Source organism: Aquila chrysaetos, chromosome 16 (assembly GCF_900496995.4).
Source record: "Aquila chrysaetos chrysaetos chromosome 16, bAquChr1.4, whole genome shotgun sequence".
Lineage (NCBI taxonomy): Eukaryota > Metazoa > Chordata > Aves > Accipitriformes > Accipitridae > Aquila > Aquila chrysaetos.
This window is the reverse complement of record NC_044019.1, coordinates 7815752-7840972: the sequence shown is the minus strand read 5'-3', so window position 1 is coordinate 7840972 and position 25221 is coordinate 7815752. Positions and strand designations below refer to the sequence as shown.

General features: G+C 44.9%; 1 protein-coding gene across 2 annotated transcripts; it reads left to right on the top strand.

The window, feature by feature from the left end:
• The first annotated feature begins 1582 nt into the window (after window positions 1-1582).
• Window positions 1583-23708, top strand: CTPS1 (CTP synthase 1). 2 transcript variants are annotated; one of them, XM_030039474.2, is made up of 19 exons: window positions 1583-1720; window positions 2116-2289; window positions 2746-2916; window positions 3694-3794; window positions 5065-5181; window positions 6637-6720; window positions 6966-7046; window positions 8775-8926; window positions 11728-11860; window positions 13313-13401; window positions 14311-14405; window positions 14943-15005; window positions 15963-16006; window positions 16964-17060; window positions 17331-17386; window positions 17471-17567; window positions 17821-17965; window positions 20328-20418; window positions 21972-23708. In XM_030039474.2, exons 2-18 carry the CDS (start codon window positions 2124-2126, stop codon window positions 20410-20412), a joined length of 1776 nt encoding a protein of 591 aa, XP_029895334.1. In that variant the 5' UTR covers window positions 1583-1720; window positions 2116-2123; the 3' UTR covers window positions 20413-20418; window positions 21972-23708. The 2 variants fall into 2 exon arrangements, with proteins under 2 accessions (XP_029895334.1, XP_040984921.1); XM_041128987.1 differs by lacking the exon at window positions 1583-1720 and having other exon boundaries at window positions 1974-2289.
• Window positions 23709-25221: the final 1513 nt, after the last annotated feature.

The window sequence follows — 25221 nt, the reverse complement described above, 5'->3', positions numbered from 1 at the left end:
GCGGAGGGACTGGGGATCCCACACACCCCAGGGGTACTCGTGCTGTAACCTTCCCCAGGCCAGGAATGCCTAGTGTAATGAGGCATTGTGATTTGGTGGACAGGGGGGAAGTAACTTGGGCATATTAGCTGCAATCAACAGCAATGCATTTCACCCATAACCCATTCGGTGTGAATACACACAGGCTGCTTTTCCGATGTGCACACCACCCACCAAAATGTCGATAAGCTCTTCAGAGGAAAAACCCTCCAAGCATTTGGGTCAGGGAGCAGTATTTTTAATTTCTTAAATCATTGGAATATGCCTTTTGTATAGCCAGACAACTCCTCTTGCTGCGAAAGTTGTCACATCACCTGCACAGAAAGGGTAATACTTCTAACTAAGATTAAAGAGCATGAAATGTGGAAGAAGAACAGCTGGAAAGGCTGCAGCGCTGAGGAGGAGGAGCACAGCAACGGTCACGAAAGCGAGAAGCAATGCTTTTCAAACTGCAGGGACCTAACTGCAAGGAAGATGCATGACAAAGAAAGGAAGGTAGGAGAAAATAGAAGGCGATAAACAGCTTAAGGCAACTTAAGTAATATCACAAAACCAAGAGACTGAGTGATTTATTTCTTAAGACTGTACTTCCATGCAAGCAATCTCATTTGTCATAGACAAGCAGGGTGATTAAGACACACACAGATCAACTTACTGCTCCACAGCTAAAAATCTGTGAGAACATTTTGGATAACTTACAACCAGGTGAAACTGAGCAAAGGGAAAGAGGAACATGTGTGTGGCGCATCAGGAGCCCAACAGTGAAATGGGTTGGTCTGTCCAACAGCCAAGAGAAATCCCTTCCTATGAGATGCCACTCAACATGCTGAAGGTGAAACACTGGCCTACTGAAGGCCAAGGCAAAAATTCTGGACCTAACAGGGCCAGGGTTTCCCTCGATCCTCCCCTCCATTTGCTCAGGTGTATTCCTTTGCCTGCAGGAACCGGCTGCCTGGGTCCCACTCACCAGCTGGTTGGAAAAGAGCACAAAAGTGATTGTAAAGGAACTTTTCTCTGATGCTTCGAGTTCCTTTCAGCTGCTTCCCTAGCACACAAAGAGCAGCTGTTAGCACCCAGTCTGAAGGGAGGCCGAATCCCGCCCCCCTCCTCCTGACAGGGCCAAGCCTCCCCAGGCTCCCCTCTGTTCTTGGACCGCCCTCGGGAGCCACCGCAAGGTCTCCTGGCCCAAGACCGACGTTTCCGGAGCTGCAAATCACCCACCCAGCTTTCCGCGGAGCTGCTGCCCTCCCACCCCGCGGCGCTGGAGCCCCCCCCGGCCCTCGGGGATGGACAGGGTGACAGGCCCCAGCAGCTGGACGGGAGACCTGCCAAGTCCGGGACCCGCTGGCACGGCACTCGGCCCGCTGCCGGCACGGAGCCCGCCGCCCGCAGAGGCGCTGGGCGCGGGGAGGGGCGCGGGGAGGGCGGGGCGGGGCGGGGCGGGGGGCGGCCGTTACCAGGGCCGCGCCCCGCCCCGCCCCGCCCGCTCTGCAGCGCGGTAGCCTCCCCTCTTCCCCCTACTGCGCAGGCGCCGAGGGAGAGCTGCGCGTGCGCTCCGCCGCGCGCCGGCCTCATGAGCTTCCCCGCCGAGCCGGCCGGCAGCAGCGCGGCGCGCGCTCCGTCCCTCACCCCGTCCGCCACGCACTCTCCGCGCGCCGCCCCGGGGGCCCGGCGGGCACAGGTGAGGGGCGGGGGGCGGCAGCGGACGGGACCATGTGGGCAGGCGCGGGGGGAGGGCGGGCGGGACCACCGGACCCCCGCGGAGGGGGGCGGCACAGGAGTGGCGGGCGCTGATGGCTCAGCGGGGGTCGCGACTCCGGCGGGATCTTCTGGCGGGGGCGAGGGGGGAGCGGCTCTCACCGACAGGCGGGAATGGCGGGAGGGGGCCGCTGACAGGTGGGGGAACTTGAGGGGTCGCTGACAGGGAGGGAATGGCGGGGGCTGGTCGCAGACAGGGGGGAATGGAGGTTTGGTGGCTGACAGGAACGGCGGGGGCCCGGGGCTCCTCCAGGCAGCGGGTCTGTCCCCGCCTGCCCGGGGCAGAGCCCTCGCTCAGGCGGTGTCGGTGTCGGGCAGCGAGGCAGATGAAGTACATCCTGGTCACGGGTGGGGTGATCTCGGGCATCGGCAAGGGGATCATCGCCAGCAGCATCGGCACCATCCTCAAGTCCTGCGGGCTGCATGTCACCTCCATCAAGATCGACCCCTACATCAACATTGATGCTGGCACCTTCTCCCCATACGAGCACGGTGAGTGGCCTCGTGGGGCCGGGGCCGAGCTGTCAGCAGGCAGCCGGCCCTGAGCTGGGCACTGGGGTCTTCCAGGTGGGTCCTGGGGCTGGCTTTGCCTGGAAGGAACCATCTCCTTTGCATGGTGGAAGAGGTTGCATCTGGTCCTGTGTGCGGGACCTGCAGGCTGAGCCTGTCAGTAGCTCCGGACTGACTGGTGGGGCTGATTGTGCCACCAGCAAGCAGCAGGGATGAGCTCTCTGGTCTTTTATCATTGCTTCCTGGTCAAGGGATTCAGTCCTCTTTGTTATATAAGGCTTTTAGTTTTATTAGCCACTCCTAAACTTGCTGCAGCATTCAAAGAAGGTGTTTCCTTACATTGAATTCTTCCAGCTGTCACAGGCAATACCAACAAATTGCTTATGTGGGCCATTTCACCTTGACATGTGCGCTTGTGCCTTTTTCTGTGTGCTACAGGGGAGGTGTTTGTGCTAGATGATGGAGGGGAAGTGGACCTGGACCTTGGTAACTATGAGCGCTTCCTCGATATCCGACTCACCAAAGACAACAATCTGACTACTGGGAAGATCTACCAATATGTCATCAACAAGGAGAGGAAGGGAGACTATCTTGGCAAAACTGTCCAAGGTGATGTGAAGCTTCACTTCTGATGCTTAGTAATATGTTCTGTATTTCTGTCCTGGTTGGATGCTTCTGCATTTGTTAGGTGCTGTCCTTGTGATTTTTTTTTGTTTGTTTGTTTTTTTTAAGAGGGGAAGTAGAAGACGTGCCAGTGCAGGTGTAGTGGTGCGTGCCACACTGAATCAGGTTACCTGTAAGCCCCTCAAAACTTTCCAGTGCTCAGCAATATATGGCCTATTGTTTGGACTGTATGCTGGACTTGGGTCTGACTGTCTAACGTAGCCAATAGTAAATGCAAACAGACTTCAGACTAATACACCTGTGGATTATTTGTTAGCTGGTTAAAATGGTTATTGCTTTTGATAACTGTTGCATTATTAGAAAACCCAGAGGCTCTTTGAGGATCAGATCAGTCCCTTCCCTTTCTGAGCATCCTCCACAGCTGGTTTGGATAAGGACTTTTACAGACAGTTTAAAACAGAGTAACTCACTCTGCTTAGAGCAAAGAACTGTTTGTACTTGAATCTTGCAGCTTAAAGGAAACATTGCTTACATGTGTTTAAATTGAGGCAGGATTACATTTCCTGCCAAGACACTTCTCTTGAAAATCACAGCCAAGAATAATCACTTCAAAAATGCATACTTCTTTAAAGTCACAAATCAGTGCTGAAGTGTTATGGGAAGCACTGGCTAGTTATTTTCAATAATTTGCTCTGTAATTAGTTAGAGGGGAAAAAAGTGCATGGGTTGTGGCTTTAACCCTTGCCTGGTTTTCTTTTTCAGTTGTTCCCCACATCACAGATGCTATACAAGAATGGGTAATGAGGCAGGCACGAATTCCTGTAGATGAAGATGGCATTGAACCCCAAGTTTGTGTGATTGAGGTTTGTAGCTCTCAAAAAAAAAAAAAACCAAAAAAAAAAAAAACAAAACCAAAAAAAACCAACCACAAAAAACAACCCACCAAAAAAACCAAACCAAAACCCTACAGTTTTGCTTCTTGTATGGAGTAAACTGAACTGTATTTGGCATAGTAAAATTTTTTTACAGTAGTGTTCAACTTTGCGTGTTTTTGAGTTGGTTAAAAATCCCCCTTGTTAGCATCACTTATTCAGTCTAATCTTTTGAATGCTCTGTGTCTGAATCTGCATGTAGAAGGACTGAGGTCTTGGACACTTACATTTTTGAGATGTTTCGCTCTCTAGTGTACTGTGAATTAGTCTACAGAATTAATTTTAGCTCTTGTAACTTTATATGCCAAAGTTGATGAGTTAATCACGCTGTGCCCATTTCTCCCTTGGTGGATAGAGGGAGGGTAGGTAAATCCCCTGGAAACAGTTGTCTTTCCTCCTTAGTGGTAAAGGAAGCCTTAGAGTGACTAGTTCAAGCATAGACCTAGAAAAGGGAATGGCACAAGTTAGTGGTGACAAACCCCGTGCAGTTTCCTGTGCATCGTATGGGACATCCTGCTGCCAGAGGAGACAGAGTAGGGCAAAGGCTCTGAGACTGCTGAATTGGCTGATGGGGTATGCTAATACAGTAAGAGGGAGCTTGTCAGAGTGCCCGGGTCATAGTGACATAAGACTCTCCCTGCAGCTTGAGTGTCAATTTCTGTTCCAGGATTTACAAGCCTGGATCCTGGAGCTCCTAGGAGGCACTATCTGACAACGCACAGGAGGTTGTCAGTGCTCCAAAGAATGCCTTGTCTCTGTTCCTGCATGTGTCCAAAACTACTCTATATTGTTATTAAAACTTAACAGAAATTTTGCTTCTCAGTTCCACCTAATGTTCATAAATGATAATTGTAACATCTAAATCTTTTCCCTGAAGAGAGAATAGAGGTAAAGCTAATGTCCCTGGAGAGGTGCTGCCCATATGAGAAGCTGTTTTTCTTGTGGCTTTTTGATTTTGGGGGAAATCATGAAGGTAAAATAATAGTTGGGGTAGATTGGAGGCTGTAGAAGTAGTACATACAACTGGCAAATCCTGGTCCTTTTCATATTGGGTGTTGATGCTCCTTTAGGGAATCGGAGGGAGGTGATGGGGAGATGTTTTAGTGTTCTTTTATGTATGTTTTAGTATGCTTTAGTGTACAAATTCAGTAGGTGATGTTTTGGTACTAACTTTAATTCTAAATGTCTTTGTCTTTTTTAGCTTGGTGGGACAGTAGGCGATATTGAAAGCATGCCTTTTATTGAAGCTTTCCGCCAGTTCCAGTTCAAAGCCAAAAGAGAGAATTTTTGTAACATTCATGTCAGTCTAGTTCCCCAGGTAAGGACCCAAAATGTTTTGGTGGTCAGAGGCTTCCCCAATCCGACACTTGCTTCCTAAATATGTGTTTCTGAAATGCTATACCTATAGGCACTGTTATATTTGTATTTCTATATATAGAAACTTCTGGAAGACATGCAGAGAATATATGGTTATATATTTAGAAAGGTTCGCAAAAAGTGAACAGAAACTTTTCAAAGTGTGTAAATGTGTAATAAATAGTTGGGAGTTGCAGCAAATGCAATTTTGCATCTTTAACTGCTGTTTTTCTCTATGAAATTATCTCCTAGCTTTTGCAGGTAAATTTGCTTTCTAGGGCTGAAAACTTCCAGTTTGCTTTCATTTGCATAGCCTTTCATTTCTGCAAAGCTAATATAAAAGTCAGTGAAATAGCCAGACTTCACAGCCATTTAGACTTACTAATAAGATCATATTCCAAGCTTTTCCTGGAGTTCTTTAATATTTGTTGCTCTGTGCTTTTTTTTTTTTCTTTTTTCCCCACGCAGATTTACATTAGCTGTAGTTCATGAAATAGGTCGGGTTACTTTTGTAATTTCAAAACATGATACTGTGTTTTGAAATGTAATCTGGTTTGGTTCCCCCCGCCGAGTCAATATTTTTAGTGTGTGTTTTGATCTTTAACAGTAATTTCATAGACTCTCACATCTGATGCTGTGTAAGCCATAACAATCTGAGTGGCAGTTGCCCTTGGTTCAGAGATTCAACTAAGAAAATGTATTATGAAGCAGTGCTATGATAAGAATCAGTTAATTAGGAATCACAAAGAAAAACAAAATATCCTTATGTGCCATGTAGATGGGGTGAACTCCAGTTAATATCAAAAGCATGTGAAGGTGTTTTATGCCATATAATGCATGATATAACCTCATCTGTATTATCTGCTCTGGTTTTGGAGACAATTTATGGTATTAACCAAACAAAAAAATCTCTACTGCAGGAGTCACTGCTGAAAAAATTCTTCCATGGTTATGTTAACAGTAGCAGAGAGTGTTCCTCGTCTTGAAACCGGATTTAACAGAGCAGCTTGGTAGTTACTGGAGTGCAGATCAATCTTTGTTCTCTTCTCCTCTCTCTCTATTCCTTTCCCCTTCTGTCCAGGCTAGGTGATTTACAGAGAAAAAATTAGAAGTATGAAATACTAGGTATTTGGAGGGAGCAGTAGATAAAATCCCTAGGAACTCTGCTCTCTCCTTCCCTACCATAATGCATACCTGCTCACTGTACAAACTTGAACTCTGCTTTCTGCCAGTTGCTTTCAGTCTTGGAGATTAAAATGATAGTGTACAGGGGTATTTAAGCTTCATGTGAATTGTCTAAGAACTGGGTCAAAGTTTTTACAAGATGAATGGGGGTGGAGAGTCCAAATTAGCCTGACAAATCACTGCTACATATCATCACAATTTGATATACTAATTTCTGCTCTTCTCTGACCAGCCAAGCTCTACAGGCGAGCAGAAGACTAAACCCACCCAAAACAGTGTTCGTGAACTCAGAGGTCTTGGTCTCTCACCAGATCTGGTAAGGTTTGCTGCGTGGCTTTGAATTTAAAAATGCAGTACTGGCATGTTGCAACAACATCCTAGTCTAATTAATGCTTAGGTTGAGAGCTCTTATATATTGGTAGTAAACAAGTAAGAGTAACTGAGTTGGGTTTTTTTCCCAAGCCGTGGAGACTGCAGAAGGGCAGCTTTTTAGAGGTTTATTATATGAATGTCTGAGTACTTCTGTTTTGCTTCACAACCTTGATGTTGCTGTTTTGTTAGATTGTTTGCAGGTGCTCCACTCCATTGGATACCTCAGTAAAAGAAAAGATTTCCATGTTCTGTCATGTTGAACCAGAACAGGTAAAGATTGCTGTCTGCACTTCTTTGCAATAAATATTCTAGCTGTTTGTCAAATGCTGAGTGGAGTTTTATCTGAGCGTAGTGTTTTTGTGTTCTAGCTGCGTCTCTTGTTAACTGCATAATTCATTTGCTGCTTTGTCTTACCTATGTTCCTTACACATGTAACGGCTGTAAAAATAGTCCTTTTTATGCCAGCACCCAGGCTTTCTTCCAAGGTAGTTAGCGTAGGCTTACAGAATTCGATGGAATCCAAGGTATTTTCTGAATAGCTGTTTTTGACCTTAGTTATCCTTCCACATTCCTTCTGTGAATACAGAAGAATGAGATTTTCCAGTATTTAGATGCCAAAGAGTAGTTGCCCCAAATCAGGTTTAGAGGATACACGAATGTATTTTGTACACTGCTCTTTTCATGGTATTATTCTTCTGCCCAAGATTTCATGAGGAGAGATTGCACAGAAAAGTTGAAATGGTATTTGAGAGAAGCATTGCTTCACTTGAATGTTACATGATATGCAAAAATTCCATGTTAGCATGATTCTTTTTATACTGAGACTACTCTGCATAGCATAGTCTGAGGTAGACCTTGAAAAATAATCAAATGGTCTGTAGGTTAAATATTAGCATCTTCCAGTCCAGCTGGAGCTTGAAAAATTTTGTCTTTTTGTGAAAGACTGTGTATCACTTTGCAATTCCAGTCCCTGTCAAGTAATTTTTATTAATTTTCTGTACAGCAAGATCAAACTGAGTCTTGCAGTTTCAAGTATTACATTCAGAATTAGCTGGCAATAATATTGATGTGTTAGCAGTACGATACCTACCTCTTGTTGGCCAGGAGTTGAAAGTAAGTTGGCTCTTGTCAGTCCCTTTCCAGGAAGTTTAGTGCAATTTTACATGGCTGTTTCTCTGACTGCAGTTGCACTTGAATCAAGAAGTAAATGCTATTGACTGTAAAGGAGGAAAATTTGCAGCCTAAGGGGTTTACTGGTGCAGTGTTGAACTCTGCTTTCAATTTGAGTCCGGAGAAATGAGGATTTAAAAATAGTTGTGCCAGTATATTTTTGATCCCTAAAGTACAGTCTCATTCTTGATAGATAGGTGACAGTTGTCCAGAGCCATCTTTCCTTTTCTGAGGAAGCCCATTTCAGTGAACTAGAACTGTTGATGTAGATATTCCTCATTGACCTAAGAATTCTTTGCTCGTAGTTGTTTAATCTGAAGTTTGATGAAGGACGCCCTGTAAAAGTTATTGCTATATTGAGATCGCGGATTTCCCTGGGCTTTAATCAAACTGGGAGCCCTGGTTAAGAGCAACAATGGTGGGAAATGGGGAAGCTGGGCCTGTGGGCAGTTTAGCTGTAGTTTCAACTAAGATTGCCAAGAAGGCTGTATCATAGGAGAAGTCTCTTTGAAGTGTTCTTTGAACTTTGCTATGCGCTCGCATAACTTGCGTAGCAGCTGACTTTCTTACTGCTAGGTTATCATGTTACGGCCCTTCCCAAGGAGTTCCAGTGAGCAGTAATACCTGGGAAGTGTTGAAGGGTGACCTTTTCAAGCATGTGGAAACTGGTATTAAGCTATTCATATGTTGTTCAACAGATAAAATTTCCTGGAAGTTTAGGTAGTCATATGATTGTCTGCTAGAGACAGAAGCTCTCTGAATATCTGTCTTAAAATAATTGCACAGGCACTTAGATCTGTTTTAATGACATTCATTTTGTATGAACAGGTCATCTGTGTTCATGATGTCTCTTCTATCTATCGGGTTCCTCTGTTGTTAGAGGAGCAGGGAGTTGTTGACTACTTCAGACACAGGCTTGACCTTCCCATTGAGAGGCAGCCCAGGAGGATGCTCATGAAGTGGAAGGAAATGGCTGACAGGTGAGCTGCACCACTGGGCGTAGTTTGAGTTAAGGCTCCAGATTAGTTTCTCTTCTTGGTCATTGGTTATTAGGTGATGAGTGTTACTTCATGTTCCTCAAGTGTTCTTATGCGCTCAAATTCTGCCTGCCCCTCCCCGCCAATGTATTTTCTTCCTAGATGTTTAACTGTTTGAAAAAAAACTTCTTCAACATGAGAATCATAGAATCACAGAATGGTTTGGTTTGGAAGGGACCTTTAACAGTCATCTAGTCCAACCCCCCTGCCATGAGCAGGGACATCTTCAACTAGATCAAGTTGCTCAGAGCCCCGTCCAACCTGACCTTGAATCAGGGATGGCGCATCGACCACCTCTCTGGGCAACCTGTGCCAGTGTTTCACCACCCTCATTGTGAAAGATCTCTTCCTTATATCTAGTCTAAATCTACTCCCTTTTAGTTTAAAACCATTACCCGTTGTCCTATCGCTACAGGCCCTACTAAAAAGTTTGTCCCCATCTTTCTTATAAGCCCCCTTTAAGTATTGAAAGGCCTCAAGAAGGTCTCCCCAGAGCCTTCTCTTCTCCAGGGCTGAACAACCCCAACTCTCTCAGCCTTTCTTCACAAAATCCTGTAAGATAATGTTACCGAGTTCCATATCTTGTGTTGGTAGTTTACTGTCTATGTCAAAATCAGTTTGAAGTAATCAAAACGTGGACAGCTCTGCCCTCCCTTTTTATACAAAAAACCCCAGTGACATTACAAAGTGTTGAAATCCTTTATGTACGCATATGTAGGAGTCATCAGGAGTGTCAATAAAAACATACCTTTTGAGTATGCTTTCAAGCAAGTGAAATGACTGTTTTGTAACTGTTCTGAGACTCCTAGGACACAGTGGTTTTTTTCTTGTGGGGAATAGACTCCATGTTCATGGGGAAATAGTGAATTGAGTCTTCTCAGTCAGCATTCTGGCCCTTTCTGAAGCCTTAAATATGTTTGTCCTTTGTCCTGCTTTTGGCTGGGATAGAGTTAACTTTCTTTCTAGTAGCTGGTATAGTGTTAGTTTTGGATTCAGTATGACAAGAATGTTGATAACACTGATGTTTTCAGTTGTTTCTAAGTAATGTTTAGTCTAAAGTCAAGGATTTTTCAGCTTCTCATGCCCAGCCAGCAAGAAGACTGGAGGGGCACAAGAAGCTGGGAGGGGACACTCACAGCAGCTGACCCAAACTGGGGGGAGTTGGCCCTGGGGAGGTGTGGATCACTCCTCAGGAGCTAACTGGGCATTGGTCGGTAAGTGGTGAGCAATTGCATTGTGCATCACTTGTTTTGTATATTCCAAGTCTTTTATTATTGTTAATATTATAATTATTATTTTCTTCCTTTCTGTTCTATTAAACTCTTCTTATCTCAACCCTTGAGTTTTAGGATTTTTTTTCTGATTCTCTCCCCTATCCCACTGGGTGGGGGGGAAGTGAGTGAGCGGCTTCATGGTGCTTAGCTGCTGGTTGGGGTTAAACCATTACATCCTTACACGAAATTAATTTTCAAGATCTAGGTATTTTCTTTTATATGCCGGACACAAGCCACCACTGTCAATAACATTTTCTTTGGATGGGGAAAGCCCTCCGTAACCATGTTGGTTGAAGGTACTTAGCAATTGTGAAATAAACTTCAACAATCTCTTAGCTGTAGCCAAGAATGCTGCATAAATCCTGTGCTGTCAGGTGCTGAGCATTGAAAGTGTAGGCAGTACAGCCTTAGGACTCTAGAAGTCTGTGCTGGTTTTGGCTGGGATAGAGTTAATTTTCTTCATAGTAGCTAGTGCGTGGCTATGTTTTGGATTTGTGCTGAAAACAGTGTTGATTATATAGAGAGATATTTTCATTACTGCTGAGCAGTGCTTACACAGAGTCAAGGCCTTTTCTGCTTCTTACCCCACCCCACCAGCAAGTAGGCTGGGGGGGCACAAGAAGTCGGGAGGCGACACAGCCGGGACAGCTGACCCCAGCTGACCCAAGGGATATTCCATAGCATATGACATCATGCTCAGTATATAAAGCTGGGGGAAGAAGGAAGGGGGGGACGTTTGGAGTGATGGTGTTTGTCTTCCCAAGTAACCGTTATGCGTGATGGAGCCCTGCTTTCCTGGAGATGGCTGAATACCTGCCTGCTGATGGGCAGTGGTGAATGAATTCCTTGTTTTGCTTTGCTTGGGTGCGTGGCTTTTGCTTTACCAATTAAACTGTCCTTATCTCAACCCATGGGTTTTCTCACTTTTACCCTTCTGATTCTCTCCCCCATCTCACTGTGAGGGGAGGTAAGTGAGCGGCTGTGTTGTGCTTAGTTGCCAGCTGGGGTTAAACCACGACAAAAGTCCTTTCTGTATTTCTAGCTGTGGAAGTGAACTCAGTCAGAAGCAGCGTGGGAAGATGCTGTACAGTATAAACATATGCAGAGTTGTGCTTTGATCCTCTCTTCTAATAGTTTACTGCAGACTTTGAATCTAATACAGCTTCCTGAAAAGACAGTTTGGATCTATTCAAGATGGCTTTTCAGCATAAGGAGAGATGAGTTAATTTATACATGACTTTCTGCAACTGTTTTTCTCTGTCATTGTTTTTTTTCTTCTTTCTTTTAATCTTGCTTTGATGGTTTTAAGTCATAATTACTATAAAAGGTCATCTCTTCCAAAGTCGTCATCTTTCTAGTTGGACGGACTTTCAAGAGCTCAACTGTTGATGTTACTTGAAAAGCTGAATAGAATGTGATTCTTGCCCCCATTTTCCTGTGAAATAACTGTTGTGTTTTGATTTTATGTAGATATGACCGTCTCCTTGAAACATGTTCCATTGCGCTTGTTGGCAAATACACCAAGTTTTCAGATTCCTACGCATCTGTCATTAAAGCACTGGAGCATTCTGCACTGGCTATCAACCACAAACTTGACATTAAGGTAGGGGTGGGTGCCTGTGTGTTAAAATTTCTCCTCCATCCTCCTTCCATATATAGTGCTACCCATCTTAATTAAGTTTTTCACAAACCCATAGACAGTGAGGGGGAGTTGATTCAGCCAGTGAACTTTAAAATTGTCCTTGGATTACAGCATGAAAACATCTGTTGTCAGGCATAAAACGGCTTCAAAGGAAACCAGCCTTTCATCCTGTAAGATATACAACGTGTCCATGTAATTGATGGGAACTCTTCAGTGCTCAGTGTTGCGTGCTGAACTGTGATAGAGTGGTAGATGTATTTGAGGAGGGCACTGTTTGCTTTAATTTCTCTGACAGTTGTTGAAAGTGATCCTCTTTTTAGGGTTGTTGATGTTAGCCTTGTGGTACTCACGGGTTTTATGATGCTTCTGCCTCATGCTTTATTAAGGTTTTAATGCTGGTTTGGCTGCACAGGTGCTTCTAAGGGTCTTGGTTGTAGCTATATGCTCTGAAGAGGTGGAATATGTATCTGTTGTCAGAAATTTTACTTTAATTTAAATATATTTTTTAAATGTCCAGCCGTTTCATGATGACAGTGAGTCATGGGAATAGGTGCTTGCTTTATAACAGCACTGTTCTATGTTTGGGTTACCTTTCAACTTACAAAATCAGTAGAGGAGAAAAGAAAAACAAGTAAGACTGGTGAAGGGTAAACCCTGCCCATGCATCCATGGGTACTTCCTGACACAGCTGTATTTGTATAGTTCAGAAGGGGAATGGGTTCTGTAAGCCCCATGCATGGAGATCTTATGTTGGGTTAAAAGAACTGTTTAGCAGTATTCCAACCTTTAAAAAAAAAAAAAAAACAAAGAACAAAAATGGTTGTTCAAAAGGGTTAGCAGACTGCCAGAACATTCAGAAGTTCAGAGATACTGGAATACTGGAGATGAGAAACTGGAAAACTTGCAGGTTTTTTCCATATGGAGCATTGGTCATAACGTCCTTTAATTACAACAGCCTGTGTTTCACCATATCCTATTCCGTTCTTCAGCCCCTCTTGAAGATTAAATGATGTATATTTGAAGAGGTAGTGATTCAATTTTTTCCTGCTGTGTGGTTGTTTCTGCCTGCATAGCTGTGTGTTCCCATCTTGCTCTGCTCCATTAAGGCTTCACATTTAATGAGTCTGGGTCTCATGGACTTCATGTATGTCACAGCAGAGCTGCAGAGAGGGGAAGACAGAAAAAACATGGTGTCTCTTTGTGCATCAGTAGTAGGATGGTGGGGGAAAGGAGTTTTGTTGACTAGCAGACAGGAAATCAGCCCAGAAAAAATATAAGCAGGTAGGTATCCAGTAGGAAACAATTCTAGACCTATCCAGGAAGAATGATGACATCTTAATTTAATGAGAATTAAGGAGACCCTGTATGCTCTTGTGGCAGTATTTCATCATCCTTTTTTGGATTTCTTCCCAGTATATTGACTCTGCTGACTTGGAGCCAGATACTCTGCAGGAAGAACCTGTCCGATACCATGAAGCTTGGCAGAAGCTGTGTGGTGCTGAGTAAGACCAATACTTGCTATTTCTTTGGAGCATGTCTAATAAACTTGCTGCTATTGACAGTTTTGGAATTAAGAGCCTCACTGGAGACTATTTTCTTAGGCACGGTACCAGCACACTCTGACATTGCCCCAAATACCTCTCAGTGAAATTTAGGATAAGATGTAAAATGGAGAATTGTTAAATAAGTGAGGGAGTTTGTGAAAGGCAGCAGTAGGGGAGATGATCATGCAGATGAGGCTTAGTGGGGAAACAGGGTGAAAGGAAATGAAGGGAAAGGATAGGTGCTGGCAAAGGCTATTAAAGCCAGAGAGAGAGGACAGAAGGTGTAAACATGGTATAAAGTTCTTTAGGAAGAAAGTGTGAGAACGGACAAAGTGTTAGGATGCAGAAGAATGCCACGAGTTAGCCCAGAAAACAAGAACAAGTAGGGCTTGGTAGCCCTCAGGGAGGCAGGCTTTGAGTGCTACCAGGAGAACAAAGAACCTCCTGCAGAATTTGGTGTCCTTGTGCCTGTGGTTAGGACAACTTGATACTGCAGCCAGCAGCTTCTGCAGCATGAGCCTGACTGGATGATATGTTTGCAAACATGTTTGGTGCAGAGCATGTGAGTCGTGCAACATGAACCATTCTAGTATTGTAACCTGCATTGTATTTGAGATTTCTTGGAAAGGTAAAATTTGCATTTCTAAAATGTTTCCCTGAAAATTCTGTGACGTTTTATATGATGGCTCCTGTGAAGTCATATGGAAACCGTGCTGCAGACAGGCTTTGCCACACAGGGCACTTTAAAGCCCTTTTCAGGAGCAAGGTCTTGCAAGTCCAAGATTTTACAGGAGAGGGGTAGTATGTGGTTGGGGGGAACTACGCTGGTGAGCCCCATGTGAATAGAATCTTTTCATTTTCATACAGCGGAGTTCTGGTTCCTGGTGGATTTGGTGTTCGAGGGACAGAAGGCAAAATTCAAGCTATTTCCTGGGCAAGAAAACAGAAAAAACCCTTCTTAGGTGAGAAGCATGTTTCATCCATAAGAAGGAGGACGTTGAATAACAGCCTAACTGGTCTGCAGCAAGAGCTTTACTGATTTTCATTAGTATCTAGAATGTACAATTCTGAAGATAATTGGCAGAGGAAGGCCAACCGGGTAATATAGCCATCATCTGTAGTTAGCTCTGAAGTGGTTGGAGTTGGCTGGGATGTGATGACAAGGAATCTCTATAATGAGGGGGTAGGAGTCTCCAAGGAAGTTTCAGAGGAGGCTGTGGTGATCTTGGCACAAAGAAATATGTGGCTACATTTAAGCAAAATGAATACAATGAGAGACTGGAAATGTGTGAGCAGTGGATAGGGAAGGGAGGGGTGGAGTAAAACTTGTCAGAACTACTTGGTACAGAGTGAGCAGACCCCTAAATCCAAGTCAAAGGTCTGTCTCATCCATGTTTTCCTCTGACTCACGTCTGCTCTGTGAAGGTGTGTGTGCTTTGCAATATGGGCTCAGCAGTCCTTGTCTTGACTTGATCTGTGTTCTGCCTTGCCTTCTGCAGGAGTTTGTTTGGGAATGCAGTTAGCAGTTGTGGAGTTTGCGCGCAGTGTTCTTGGTTGGCAAGGTAATTGCATAAAAGCCTTCCTGGGTTTTTGTCATTTCTTTGACTGCTTGAGTAATACCTGTAATTTTTTTTAATACCTGTAACTTCTAATTTTTCATTGCTAGGTAGATTTAAATTTTTTTTCTAGGCCTGTAAAATTCCCCATCTCCTTTGCTAATTCAAAGGAAAAAGAACAGTTTCCGTATCCTATTCAGATAAAAATCATAGAATCATTTAGGTTGGAAAAGACCTTCAAGATCATTGAGTCCAACCATCAACCATGCCCACTAAATCAATGGAGTAAGGCATGCTTATGACAGAAAACTTTCTGTTGCTTAGAGTGAGGTTCAGCTCCTGAATAAAACACCTCAGTGGAGTTGTGCTTGTGTATGCTGGACATCCTAAATTCCCGTTGTAGCCAGTGGGAATGAAGACCAAAAAGCAATTCAGCTGACCAGGCAGTTGCACCTACTGCACCAAGTTGAATTGCTTTCTGGGCTCCACTGCTTGGATTGACTAAGTCCCTCTTGTCAAAACTCCCTTTACGGAGTGCTAAATTTAGTTTCTCAGCCTGATTCTGAGTCTCACTAGTAGTGAAGATAGGGGAAAATGTGTTTCTCGGAGTACTTCTGCTCCCTTCTTGCTCCCTGGCTTTATTTAAAATATTCTAAGATGTTGAATATGTGCTTTTCCTGAATGACCCTTGCTATCATCACCAAGAGCACTAAACTGGTTGCCCTAAGATTGTAACCTCCAGGCAGTCTCAGAAATTCATGTCAAACAGTGCTGACAGAGTTCTGTTTCTGTTGTCTGGAGCTGAGCTGGCGGCTCTGTGCAGGTGAGTGGCTCAGCACAGTTAAGGTCGCCACTTGCCAGAAGTGTGGGGATAAGCTGCAGCTGTACATGGGGGAGGTCCTGCACGTGCATGTCACGGTGTGAGGGACTTCATGTTTCTAATCGATGAACGTTACATTGCAGATGCTAACTCGACAGAATTTGACCCCAGAACTGCTCATCCAGTGGTGAGTTTAGGATGACTTGCTTGTAAGACCCTTTCTGTGCTAGACTTCGCTGCACATACCTGTTGGTACAGTTAAGAGCTTGGATTATTATTTCTTTTGGCTTTTAAGTCTGTCTTCCATCATTTACTAATCTGAAAAAATGTCTTTGCCTAGTTAACTGTATGGCAGTTGCTGCTTCATAGAAGATTGCAGTGGTTATTCTAGGTGAAACATTGGTATTTTTTATTTTATTTTTATTTTTAATTGCACTTTTTCATAAAACAAGGTGTTTTCTAGGAGGTAAAAGGTTCGTAAAGGGCAGTTTGAAAGGTAACTGATTTCACAGGTAAATGTTAAAGATTTGGTGATATCCAGATTCCACTGCATAACTGTTTAATTTTGATCTCAGAAATTAACATAGACAGACATAAATTCCTTGGAACATTTCTGGACAGATTTGTGAACCTGCCTTTCTAAGACTGCAGGCTCTACGTGCCTTGTCCAGGTCCACCATAATGATTTGCTTCTGCTATAATTTAAAATGCTACTGAAAAGGAAGTTTAAAAAAAAAACAACAAACAGCTTATGAAGTTATTTATCAAAGTATAAGGGATTCTGATTTGGGGGTTTTGTTTCTGTAAATTTGTTTTTGGTTTTTTTTTAACATTTGGTTCAGTAAATAGCACAGTATTTATTAGTGCATGTGATCTGTGTAGGCTTTGACTGAGACCATTTCCTATGCTAAAGGTTCCTGAAAACCTGCAAACCTTCTGTATGTTCTGCACAGCCTTTACTAGGATAACTCAGCTAACTAATCTAGTTCTGTTGGTCTACCTTGTCAAGACAGTGTTGCTTGGGTTAGTTTGCCTGTTTTCTGTATGGATGTTGTTTTTTTTTCCCCCTCGTTAATGTTTTAGAGTCTGCCTGGGACTGTTACCCTCCCTCAGTCTCACCTTCCTCTCTGAATGCTTTTTGCAGGTCATAGACATGCCAGAACATAATCCTGGGCAAATGGGTGGGACCATGAGGCTTGGCAAGAGACGGACACTCTTCCAAACCAAGAATTCAGTCATGAGTAAGGCATTTCTTACCTCTTTTGGAAGTGTTTCCTGGGAATGATGTGCATGTGTGGTGGGCATGGGGAAGTGAGACCTGGGAGTGTTAAAGCATCCTCGAATGGTGGGTGTTTGCAGATTTTGTTCTGGTAGTGAAATGGACATCAATGAATTTGGTCCCTTCTAGAAGTGGCAGATTCTGGTGATGCTATTCATATGAACTTCTTAAAACTTGGCATCGTGCGAACTGTTCAGCATTTGCTCTAAGAAATGTCTTCCTTTTGGTGTAGGGAAGCTATATGGAGATCATGATTTCTTGGAAGAGAGACATAGACACAGATTTGAGGTAAAATTGATGTTGTAGGTATTGAGCTTTTCTGTGTAATCCAAACACAAGAGATCATGGGTTTTCTTGCTTCTGGTCTTCTAGGTCAATCCAGAATTGAAGAAGTGTTTCGAAGAGCAAGGTTTGAAGTTTGTAGGCCAGGATGAGGAGGGAGAGCGAATGGAAGTAGTTGAGTTGGAAGGTGGGTACTTAAGTAGTTAGTTTGTGGGTGTTTGTATTTACAAGGGAAAATGTTTGGAGGGTAATTGAGCAGGTTTTTGAGCGGGACACTAAAAGAAGAATCCCATGTGCCTGTCCATTTAGGGACAAAAGGCAGAAAAGAAATGACACTTCTTCCCCATCATCAGGGCTTCAGTGTGATCAGCACTTTGAACTGCAGTTCAGCCACAGGCTTAAGTGAATTGACATTAATATTTTCTGTTTCTTTCTCTTAGACCATCCTTTCTTTGTTGGTGTTCAGTACCACCCTGAATTCCTCTCTAGACCAATTAAGCCATCTCCCCCATACTTCGGCCTCCTCCTGGCATGTGCAGGAAGACTCACACATTATCTACAAAAGGGCTGCAGGCTCTCACCCAGGTAGGTTGAAGGAAGACACCAGTCAGACCTTTCACAGGGCAGTGCTTCTTCCTACAGGATAAACCAGAGAATCCTCTTGGCACAAAGTTACTGTGCAGTAACTAGGGGGTATTTGCAACACCTCTTCTTTCCACTCTTTCTTTGAAACCTCTTGTCTTGCATTTTAAGATTGACTGTAGTGCCATAGAGCTGTCCCACAGTGAGGTCCTGACTTCAGGGAGAGTAACTCTGCAGTCTTGTGTTTGGGGAAACTGCAGCTGGGCCTGCTCTTCTAGATGATTGGAGACCTTGTGGGGTTTTCCCAGTGTTCCTTGTACAAGTTCTAGGTACAGGTTGGTCCTTAAGAAACTTGTTCCTGTTGCTGGTTTAAAGAATGGGCCCTGGTGGTAGCAGCTTCTTTTTTTTTTTTTTTTTTTTTTTTTTTTTTTTCCCCTGCTGACTTAAGCTGTCTTTTTTCTCAGTTTGCAAAGCAACTAATGTTTTGGGTAGACTTAATGGTGCATTTACTTTCTTCTGCTACTCCCTAATGCCTTGCAGTTTTGCTCGGCAGTTGTGGCAATATGCAACAAATAAATGTCACTTTGGTAGTGACCCATTTTCCTCCTTATGGAGGAGAACACAGAGGATTTGCTTGTGTAGCTGGAGTGCTAACATGCACTAAACAAAAACCCCCAAACTAAATGCAAAAGAGAAATAGCGCTGAATGTATTAAACTAAAGCAATGCAAAAAGGAAAGTATTGGCCTTTCTGGGTTGAGCTGCAATGCAGCTGCCACCACAGGAGTTCCTGAGTCAGTGTCTGGAGAATGGCTGTCAGTTGTGCTCTGACTGATCTGCTCTGAAGAGAGTTTCTCTGTGAAGGTGCCTCATTTCCATGCTTCCAAGGGTTGAGGGATATTTTAATTTCCTGCTTTTGCACATTTGAGTTTGAATTTACTTCTCACAGCAGAGGAGCTGAAGTTTCCTCTGTACTGCAGCATCCTAAGTTAGTTTTATCTGCTCTTGGAGTCTTTTGTGATTGTGGTCACAAATTGTTTCATGGTTAGCATATTATCTAAAAATATTGGTGACCGTTATAGACCAGCCTGTACTCCCCATTATTCCTGTGCTTTTGTAACTCTTGTCAAGTTTTCAGGTAAGTCTCGATCATTGCATTCTAATGAGGTTTGCATGTGACACCAAACTTGGGGGAACAGACTATACACTTGAGGATGGGGCCGCTCTTCCGAGGGACCTGGGCTGGAGGAGTGGGCCAACAGGAACCTCATGAGGCTTAACAAGGACAAATGCAGAGTCCTGCACCTAGGAACCCCTTGCAGTCACACAGGCTGGGGACTGAGCTGGGCAGCAGCTCTGCTGACGAGGTCTTGGCGAACAGCAAACTGAACATGAACCAGCAGTGTGTGCTGGCAGCGAAGGAAGGATGAGCAGCATCCTGGGCTGTATGAGTAAAAGCACAGCCAGTAGATGGAGAGAAGTGATTATGTCTCTTCACTTGGCATTTGTTAGACCACATCTAGAATATTCTGTGCAGTTTGGGGTTGCCCAGTAAAAGTAAAACATCGATAAATTGGAGAGAGGTTAGTGGAGGGCTACTGAGAAGGCCAGGAGGTTGGAGTACTTGCCTAGTGAGTAGAGGGCAAAGGAGCTGGGCTTGTTCAGCCTGGAGAAGGGAAGACTTTATGGGGCACCTAGGAGCAGCCTGCCAACACCTACAAAAATGTTATCAAGAAGATGAAAACAGGATCTTTACAGAAGTGCATGGTGGGAGGATGAGACACAATGGACATAAATGGAAATAAGAGGTCCGACTGGATATAAGGAAGATCTCTTTCACCATTAGATCAGTTGTGCATTGGTGCAAGTTGCCCAGAAAGGCTGCGCAGTCTCCATCCTTGGAGAATTTCAGAATGTGACTGGATAAAGCTTTGAGCAGTCGTGTCTGAGCTGATAGCTGTCCCTGTGGTGTAACTTTCCTGAGGTCCCTTCTGATCTGAATTATTTTGTGATTCTGAAAAAGCTGTTTAATGGATTAAAGGCAATCAGCTGTTACTGGGAAGCTGAAATAGAATGGCTTATGGGTGGTTAACCAGTCTCCTATTTCCTTTTTAATGAATTTCATTTAGAATAACTTTGCCTTATAAAATACCTATTATATGTATAATGATTTTAATTCACAAACCTTAAAATTGATGATGACTCAGCCCTATTTCCAAAGGGACAGCTACACTAGGAATTTTGTGTGCTCTGCTTTTCAACCTCAGCTAGGAGTACTTACTACCAAACCCCACTAACTGCTGATGCAAATCTAGGTCTATAAAGCACTTGTGCTCCGTAAAACAAGATCTTTCTGAATTCTGCAGAGACACCTACAGTGACAGAAGTGGCAGCAGCTCGCCTGACTTGGAGATAACAGAGCTGAAGTTTCCATCAGTAAATCATGACTGATTCCTGGTAACTTCTAATGACCTCAACCTCCTTTACTTAAGGAAAAAATTCCTTGCTCAGTCTTTCCTCCTGGCTTCTGAATGTTTCATATCAGTAGAAAACTAGCACACCATGAGAAGTGCTGGTGCTCACACACGTGTTCCAGCTGTGCTGCAGGGTGCATAATACCTAGTGTCTGTGTAACAGATGTGGGTGGGTATTTCCTTAGCAAATTGACACAAAGTATAAAAATACATGTGGGAGTTTGAGACTAAATTCAAATAAAGAAACAAAGCACAAATACAGCACACATTCCTGAAAATGGAGGCAAAGCTGAGCAAGGGGTTACTGGATTTAGAAAGTTTAGTATTTTGGGAGCAATCTCTCACCTTTGCTAAAGAACTTTTTTGAAATTGCCATTCTCCCCCATCTCTTGAGACAGCAAGTTTCTCTGTCAAACTAGTGCGCTTGAGCTCTGAATTGTAATAGCTGCTGCAGATGTTAGGTGGATGTGAAAATCGGATGTATATAATCCAGTCTTGGGGGGGGGGGGGGGGGCACTAAAACCTAGCATTCAGACTTCACCAGCAAAAAAAGGTAGACTTAATTTTTAGATGAGTTCTCCCTTTGTGCAGTAGGTGATCGTGGATGTAACTTTTTTTTTTTCCCACTGCTCTAGCTGGTTTTATGTGGTGGTTTTGGAGAAGTTAAGCAGCATTTGTGCACACTCATGTCAAGTGAGAGCAGGGGTTTATTGCTGAATGCCAGGGGACCAAGGATGTCCAACTCTTCCCTCCTCCCCCTTTCCTTCATATAACAGATGCTTCCAAAGTTAACTGCAGAGTGAAAACGAGGGTTAGCCTGAGTCTAGTGCAGAATTACTTCCCCATCCATGGTCATGGGACTGGGCCTTTGCGGTGCTGAGGATAGCTGACATTGCTTGGTGTTGGGTTCTTCCAATCTGGCACAGTAGCAAATTAAAAAGTTGAAGAATCCTCTCTGTAAATTTTTATCCTCCTTGAAGATATTCTGAACCTTTGGCTTGCTGACAGTATACAGTGTGCTCCCTAATGTGACCAGTCTGGGTGCTGCATTGATACCCGACTGCTTGGAGGCCATCCCCAAATGAAGAAATTGTAGGGAAAATGACATTGCATGTGTGGCGTGTCCCCTGTCTGGCTGACTGGCCTGCTGGTACACGTCTCAGCTCGACTCTCTCTTAATACTATATCATAATGAAGCTTTTCCTTTGGTACTGGCCATGGGCAGAGCTGGGAAGGGCAGGAAGTTAATTCTTAGCTTAACAGTGCTCACTCCCTACAATTTATTTAAACGTTGACTTCGAGAAGGAGCTTGCTTTCTTAGGGGTGTAATACACTGGTCTTAATGTTGCTGTAGTGCCCCTCTAAAACTAATAGACATCTCTTGTCCTGGGAGGAAAAGTGTTGTCAGGTCCCATGCATTAACGTTTGTCTGGGATGACGTACATAAGACTCGGACTTCAGTGTGCTGGGCAGTTCCAGCCTGTTGCTCTTTGCTGTCAGTAATTTCCTGCTCCTTTTTTTTCTCTCTTTCTCCAGATGTGTCTTCACTGAAGAGAAGAGTCTTCATTAGATTTTCCAGGCATTCTTATAGCAATAGCTTGAACACTGTCAGCTTTGGGCTTTCTTAAGTTATGGTTTTATAATTTTTGTTATGAAATCATGTCCCTTTTATTTCCTCAACTCTTCTGTCCTTCGTTTATCTTCTGTGTAGATTGTTTATTTCTGGAGGAGAGCTCATCACAGCACATGCACCTCTAGACTTTCTTCAGTTAGCACCATCTTGGAGATAAAAAGCAAATTTGGGTTTGGGATTTGATGTGTTGGGGAGAATCCAGCTGCACACTTCCTTCCTAATGCATGGTAACGCTGGCATGAGTTTATATCTTGGACACTGACAGTTCAGTTGCTTTCTCCAGCCTCTCTGCTCCCTCAGCAGTCTTTGTTACTTACTGGTGAAATTGTGTGGATGAGACTAGATTTTGGGGGCTTGCTCAGTTCTTTGAGCTGTGCTGTGCTGCGCTGCAGAGGATGGGTCTGTTCAGCTTTATGCAGTCTTTTTTTTTTTTGGGGGGGGGGAGATATTTTGTTCTCTTTTGGGTTGTTGTTGGTTTTTTTTTTTTCCACTAGTATTTAAAAACATTTGGCACTGGTGGTCTTGCTGCATTCATTGCCGGCAATGAACTTTTAACCAGGAAAATCTTCCTGGAATAGAGTTAATCTGGAACATGATCAGCTCTAACTGTGATACGTCACTCTGCAGGGATGCAATTAACTTGGATCGTGTGGGGAAAAAAAAAGGAGGAAAAAAAAAAAAAAAGCAAAACTGTCAGGAAAGCCCATTGTTGCCTGAAATGAGGCGTAACTGTTAGCCCTTCCTATGCCAGTGTTTGCTGGTGCTGCTTCTTGGGCTGGGAACTTTCAACTCCTTGCATCAAGGGGGAGGTACAGAAAAGAAAGTGAACTACTTTCAGATGCTGCCTTTAACAGCTCCCGTGCGATTTGCCTTGGACTGAACAGTTCATGGTGCTTTTTTTCATTGATTGGAAGTGGAGCCTTCCGTTGCCTTTTTTTTTATACGGCGGAGCCGCGTGTCCCGCACTCGATGCAATACAGAAGTGCTGTTTCCTGAGGGAGGGGCTTTGCCATTTGCCTGCAGTGTTACTCCGGTTCAGTTTGTAGCGTGCTGTCCTGCGATGACGAGCTCAGCTTTGCAGTTCTGGGGTGGGAAATGCACTTGTTCCCTGCCCCGCCCCCCCCCCGCTGCAGTGTAAGCAACACAGTTTTTGGTCTTTGGTAATTTAGAAGAAAGGAAGAAAGTGTCTCAGTTGTCTGAAGTGTCATATGTTCAGATCTCTTCATTAAAGTTTGGAGAAAGCTGAACGTCTTGAGCCTGGCTGAGTACTAACTCCTGTGTTGTCTGATGCCAAACTTGATTAAACACTGTCCTGTCTCATCTTAAGTGATCTTTTCCACAGCCCCTCTTGCTTTGTTCCTCAATTATTTTAAACACACGCCGTAAAGCTGCTTTTAGCCTGGAAAGCTTTGAGCATTCTTCGTGTGTGCCAGTTACAACAGTTCTGCAAAAATGAGTAACCGAGTCGAGATGCTCTCTGTACTGAACAAACACCAGCTGTGAAGTGGCTGGTTCTCCAGCAGTGTGAGACCATTCCTTATCTGTAGCACAACTTTGTTTTCTTTCTTCTGAAATGTTTTTGTTTTGGCCAAAACTGTGCAACTGACTCGGTCATTAAATGCTTATTTGTAATAAAATGAGTAACTAGCCAAGAGCTTGCTATATTACTTCCATAGCTCAGAGGGATGAAAAGGACTAAAGTATAATACTGTCTAATTTTGAATCAAACCACTGTAAGCTAGAAAAAGTTTGTTAGCCGTACTTCAGTGGGTTTTAGACATGTATTTCCAAAGTCTGGCTGAAATTACGAGGCTTCCCCCCAGCAGTGGAGAGAAATCTGGGGAACCTGGACTGAGCCTACAGCCTCCGCAGGGTAGAAAAATTGAGTTTTTAATTGATTTATGCTGCAAGCTGCCTGTTGGGTGGTTTGCTGCCTCTTCCTCCACAGTGGGGAGGGCTGCATGCCTGGTGCCCAGTGAGGGCTGGTGGGAACACGGGGATGGCCAGAGCCGCATGGGCCCGTCGCTGCTGCGCTCACCGCCCCAGGAGCAGTGTGACCCTCGCCTTGGCTGCAGGTGAAATCACCAGCTCCCCCCTGCCCAAAGCTGCCCTGGGGACAAGTGTCCCGGGGCCACCCTTGCCTGGGTTCGGGGCCCGGGGCACCCTGCGGGTGCTGACCGCTGCCCCGGGGTCAGGCAGGGAGCAGGGAAGCACTTTCTCCCCTCACTCCTCATCTTGCTTCGCGCTGGCTGAGCACGGTGGCCGAGCACGGTGGCCAAGTGCTGTGGCCGGGCTCTCCCTACCCTCCCCCAGCTGTGTCCTGCCTGCAGCCTGCGGGGAACCTGGGTGCTCCGCTCCCAGGAGGGATGGCTGTGTGTTTTCCTCAGTCGCTGTTAATTATCATGGTCATCAAGAACGGGCTGATTGCCCTGAGCTGTGGCTGCTCCCTGGGAGCTGCTCAGTGGGGAGGAGGGCTTGGCTCCCCCTGGGGACAAACCCCGCGGCCCTCCCTGGGCACCGGGTGCCAGCCCACCTCTCTTCTCTTGCCCTAAGGGAGGACGTGGCTGTCTCCACAGCCCGACTCGTGGCTGTGTTGGTAAAGCCCCCCTGAGCTGGGCTCCTGGCTCCTGCTGTGGTGGGACAGGGAGGAGGCAGACCCCGGCTGTCCTGTATGCCCTGGCAGGTCTGGGGCAGGCGCCCCAGGGTGGCAGCTGTTCTCCGCTTTGACGCCCACCCTTAGCTGCTGCATTCTACCTCCCGGGCTGGGGCCGCAACAGAAAGGAGCATTTAAAAGAAGGATGATGTAGTGAAATTTTACAAATAAAATGGGCCTCCTTGGGGCTCAGCGTGGGGGTGTGGGAGTGTGGTCGCTGTGGGACCTGGCTCAGGCACCACCGTGCCTCAACAGCTCAGCCCCTTCCAGCCCAAAAGGTGGAGGGATGCGGCCGCCACCCAGGCTCTGCGGGGCTGGGGGCAGAGACACCCTCACTCCCGCGGCTGCCGTGGGAGGAGATGCTGGCTGTGGGGGGGCAGGGCTGGCACGGCGGAGCCCCAGGTCCCCGTCAGCCGGGGCTGGGAGCACCATGCTGCTGACAAACGGTCTGAGGGGCAGGTTTGGGCCAGAGGCACCTGAACAGAGGTCATGCGGTGCTC

Bases quoted from the DNA above. Each gene is read 5' to 3' on its own strand.
- CTPS1 (XM_041128987.1), top strand. From the start codon at position 2,001: ATGGAGGTTTGGTGGCTGACAGGAACGGCGGGGGCCCGGGGCTCCTCC. The intron at 5,182-6,636 runs GTAAGGACCCAA...TTCTCTGACCAG, and splicing joins ATGTCAGTCTAGTTCCCCAG to CCAAGCTCTACAGGCGAGCA. The intron at 17,568-17,820 runs GTGGGTACTTAA...TCTTTCTCTTAG, and splicing joins GGAAGTAGTTGAGTTGGAAG to ACCATCCTTTCTTTGTTGGT.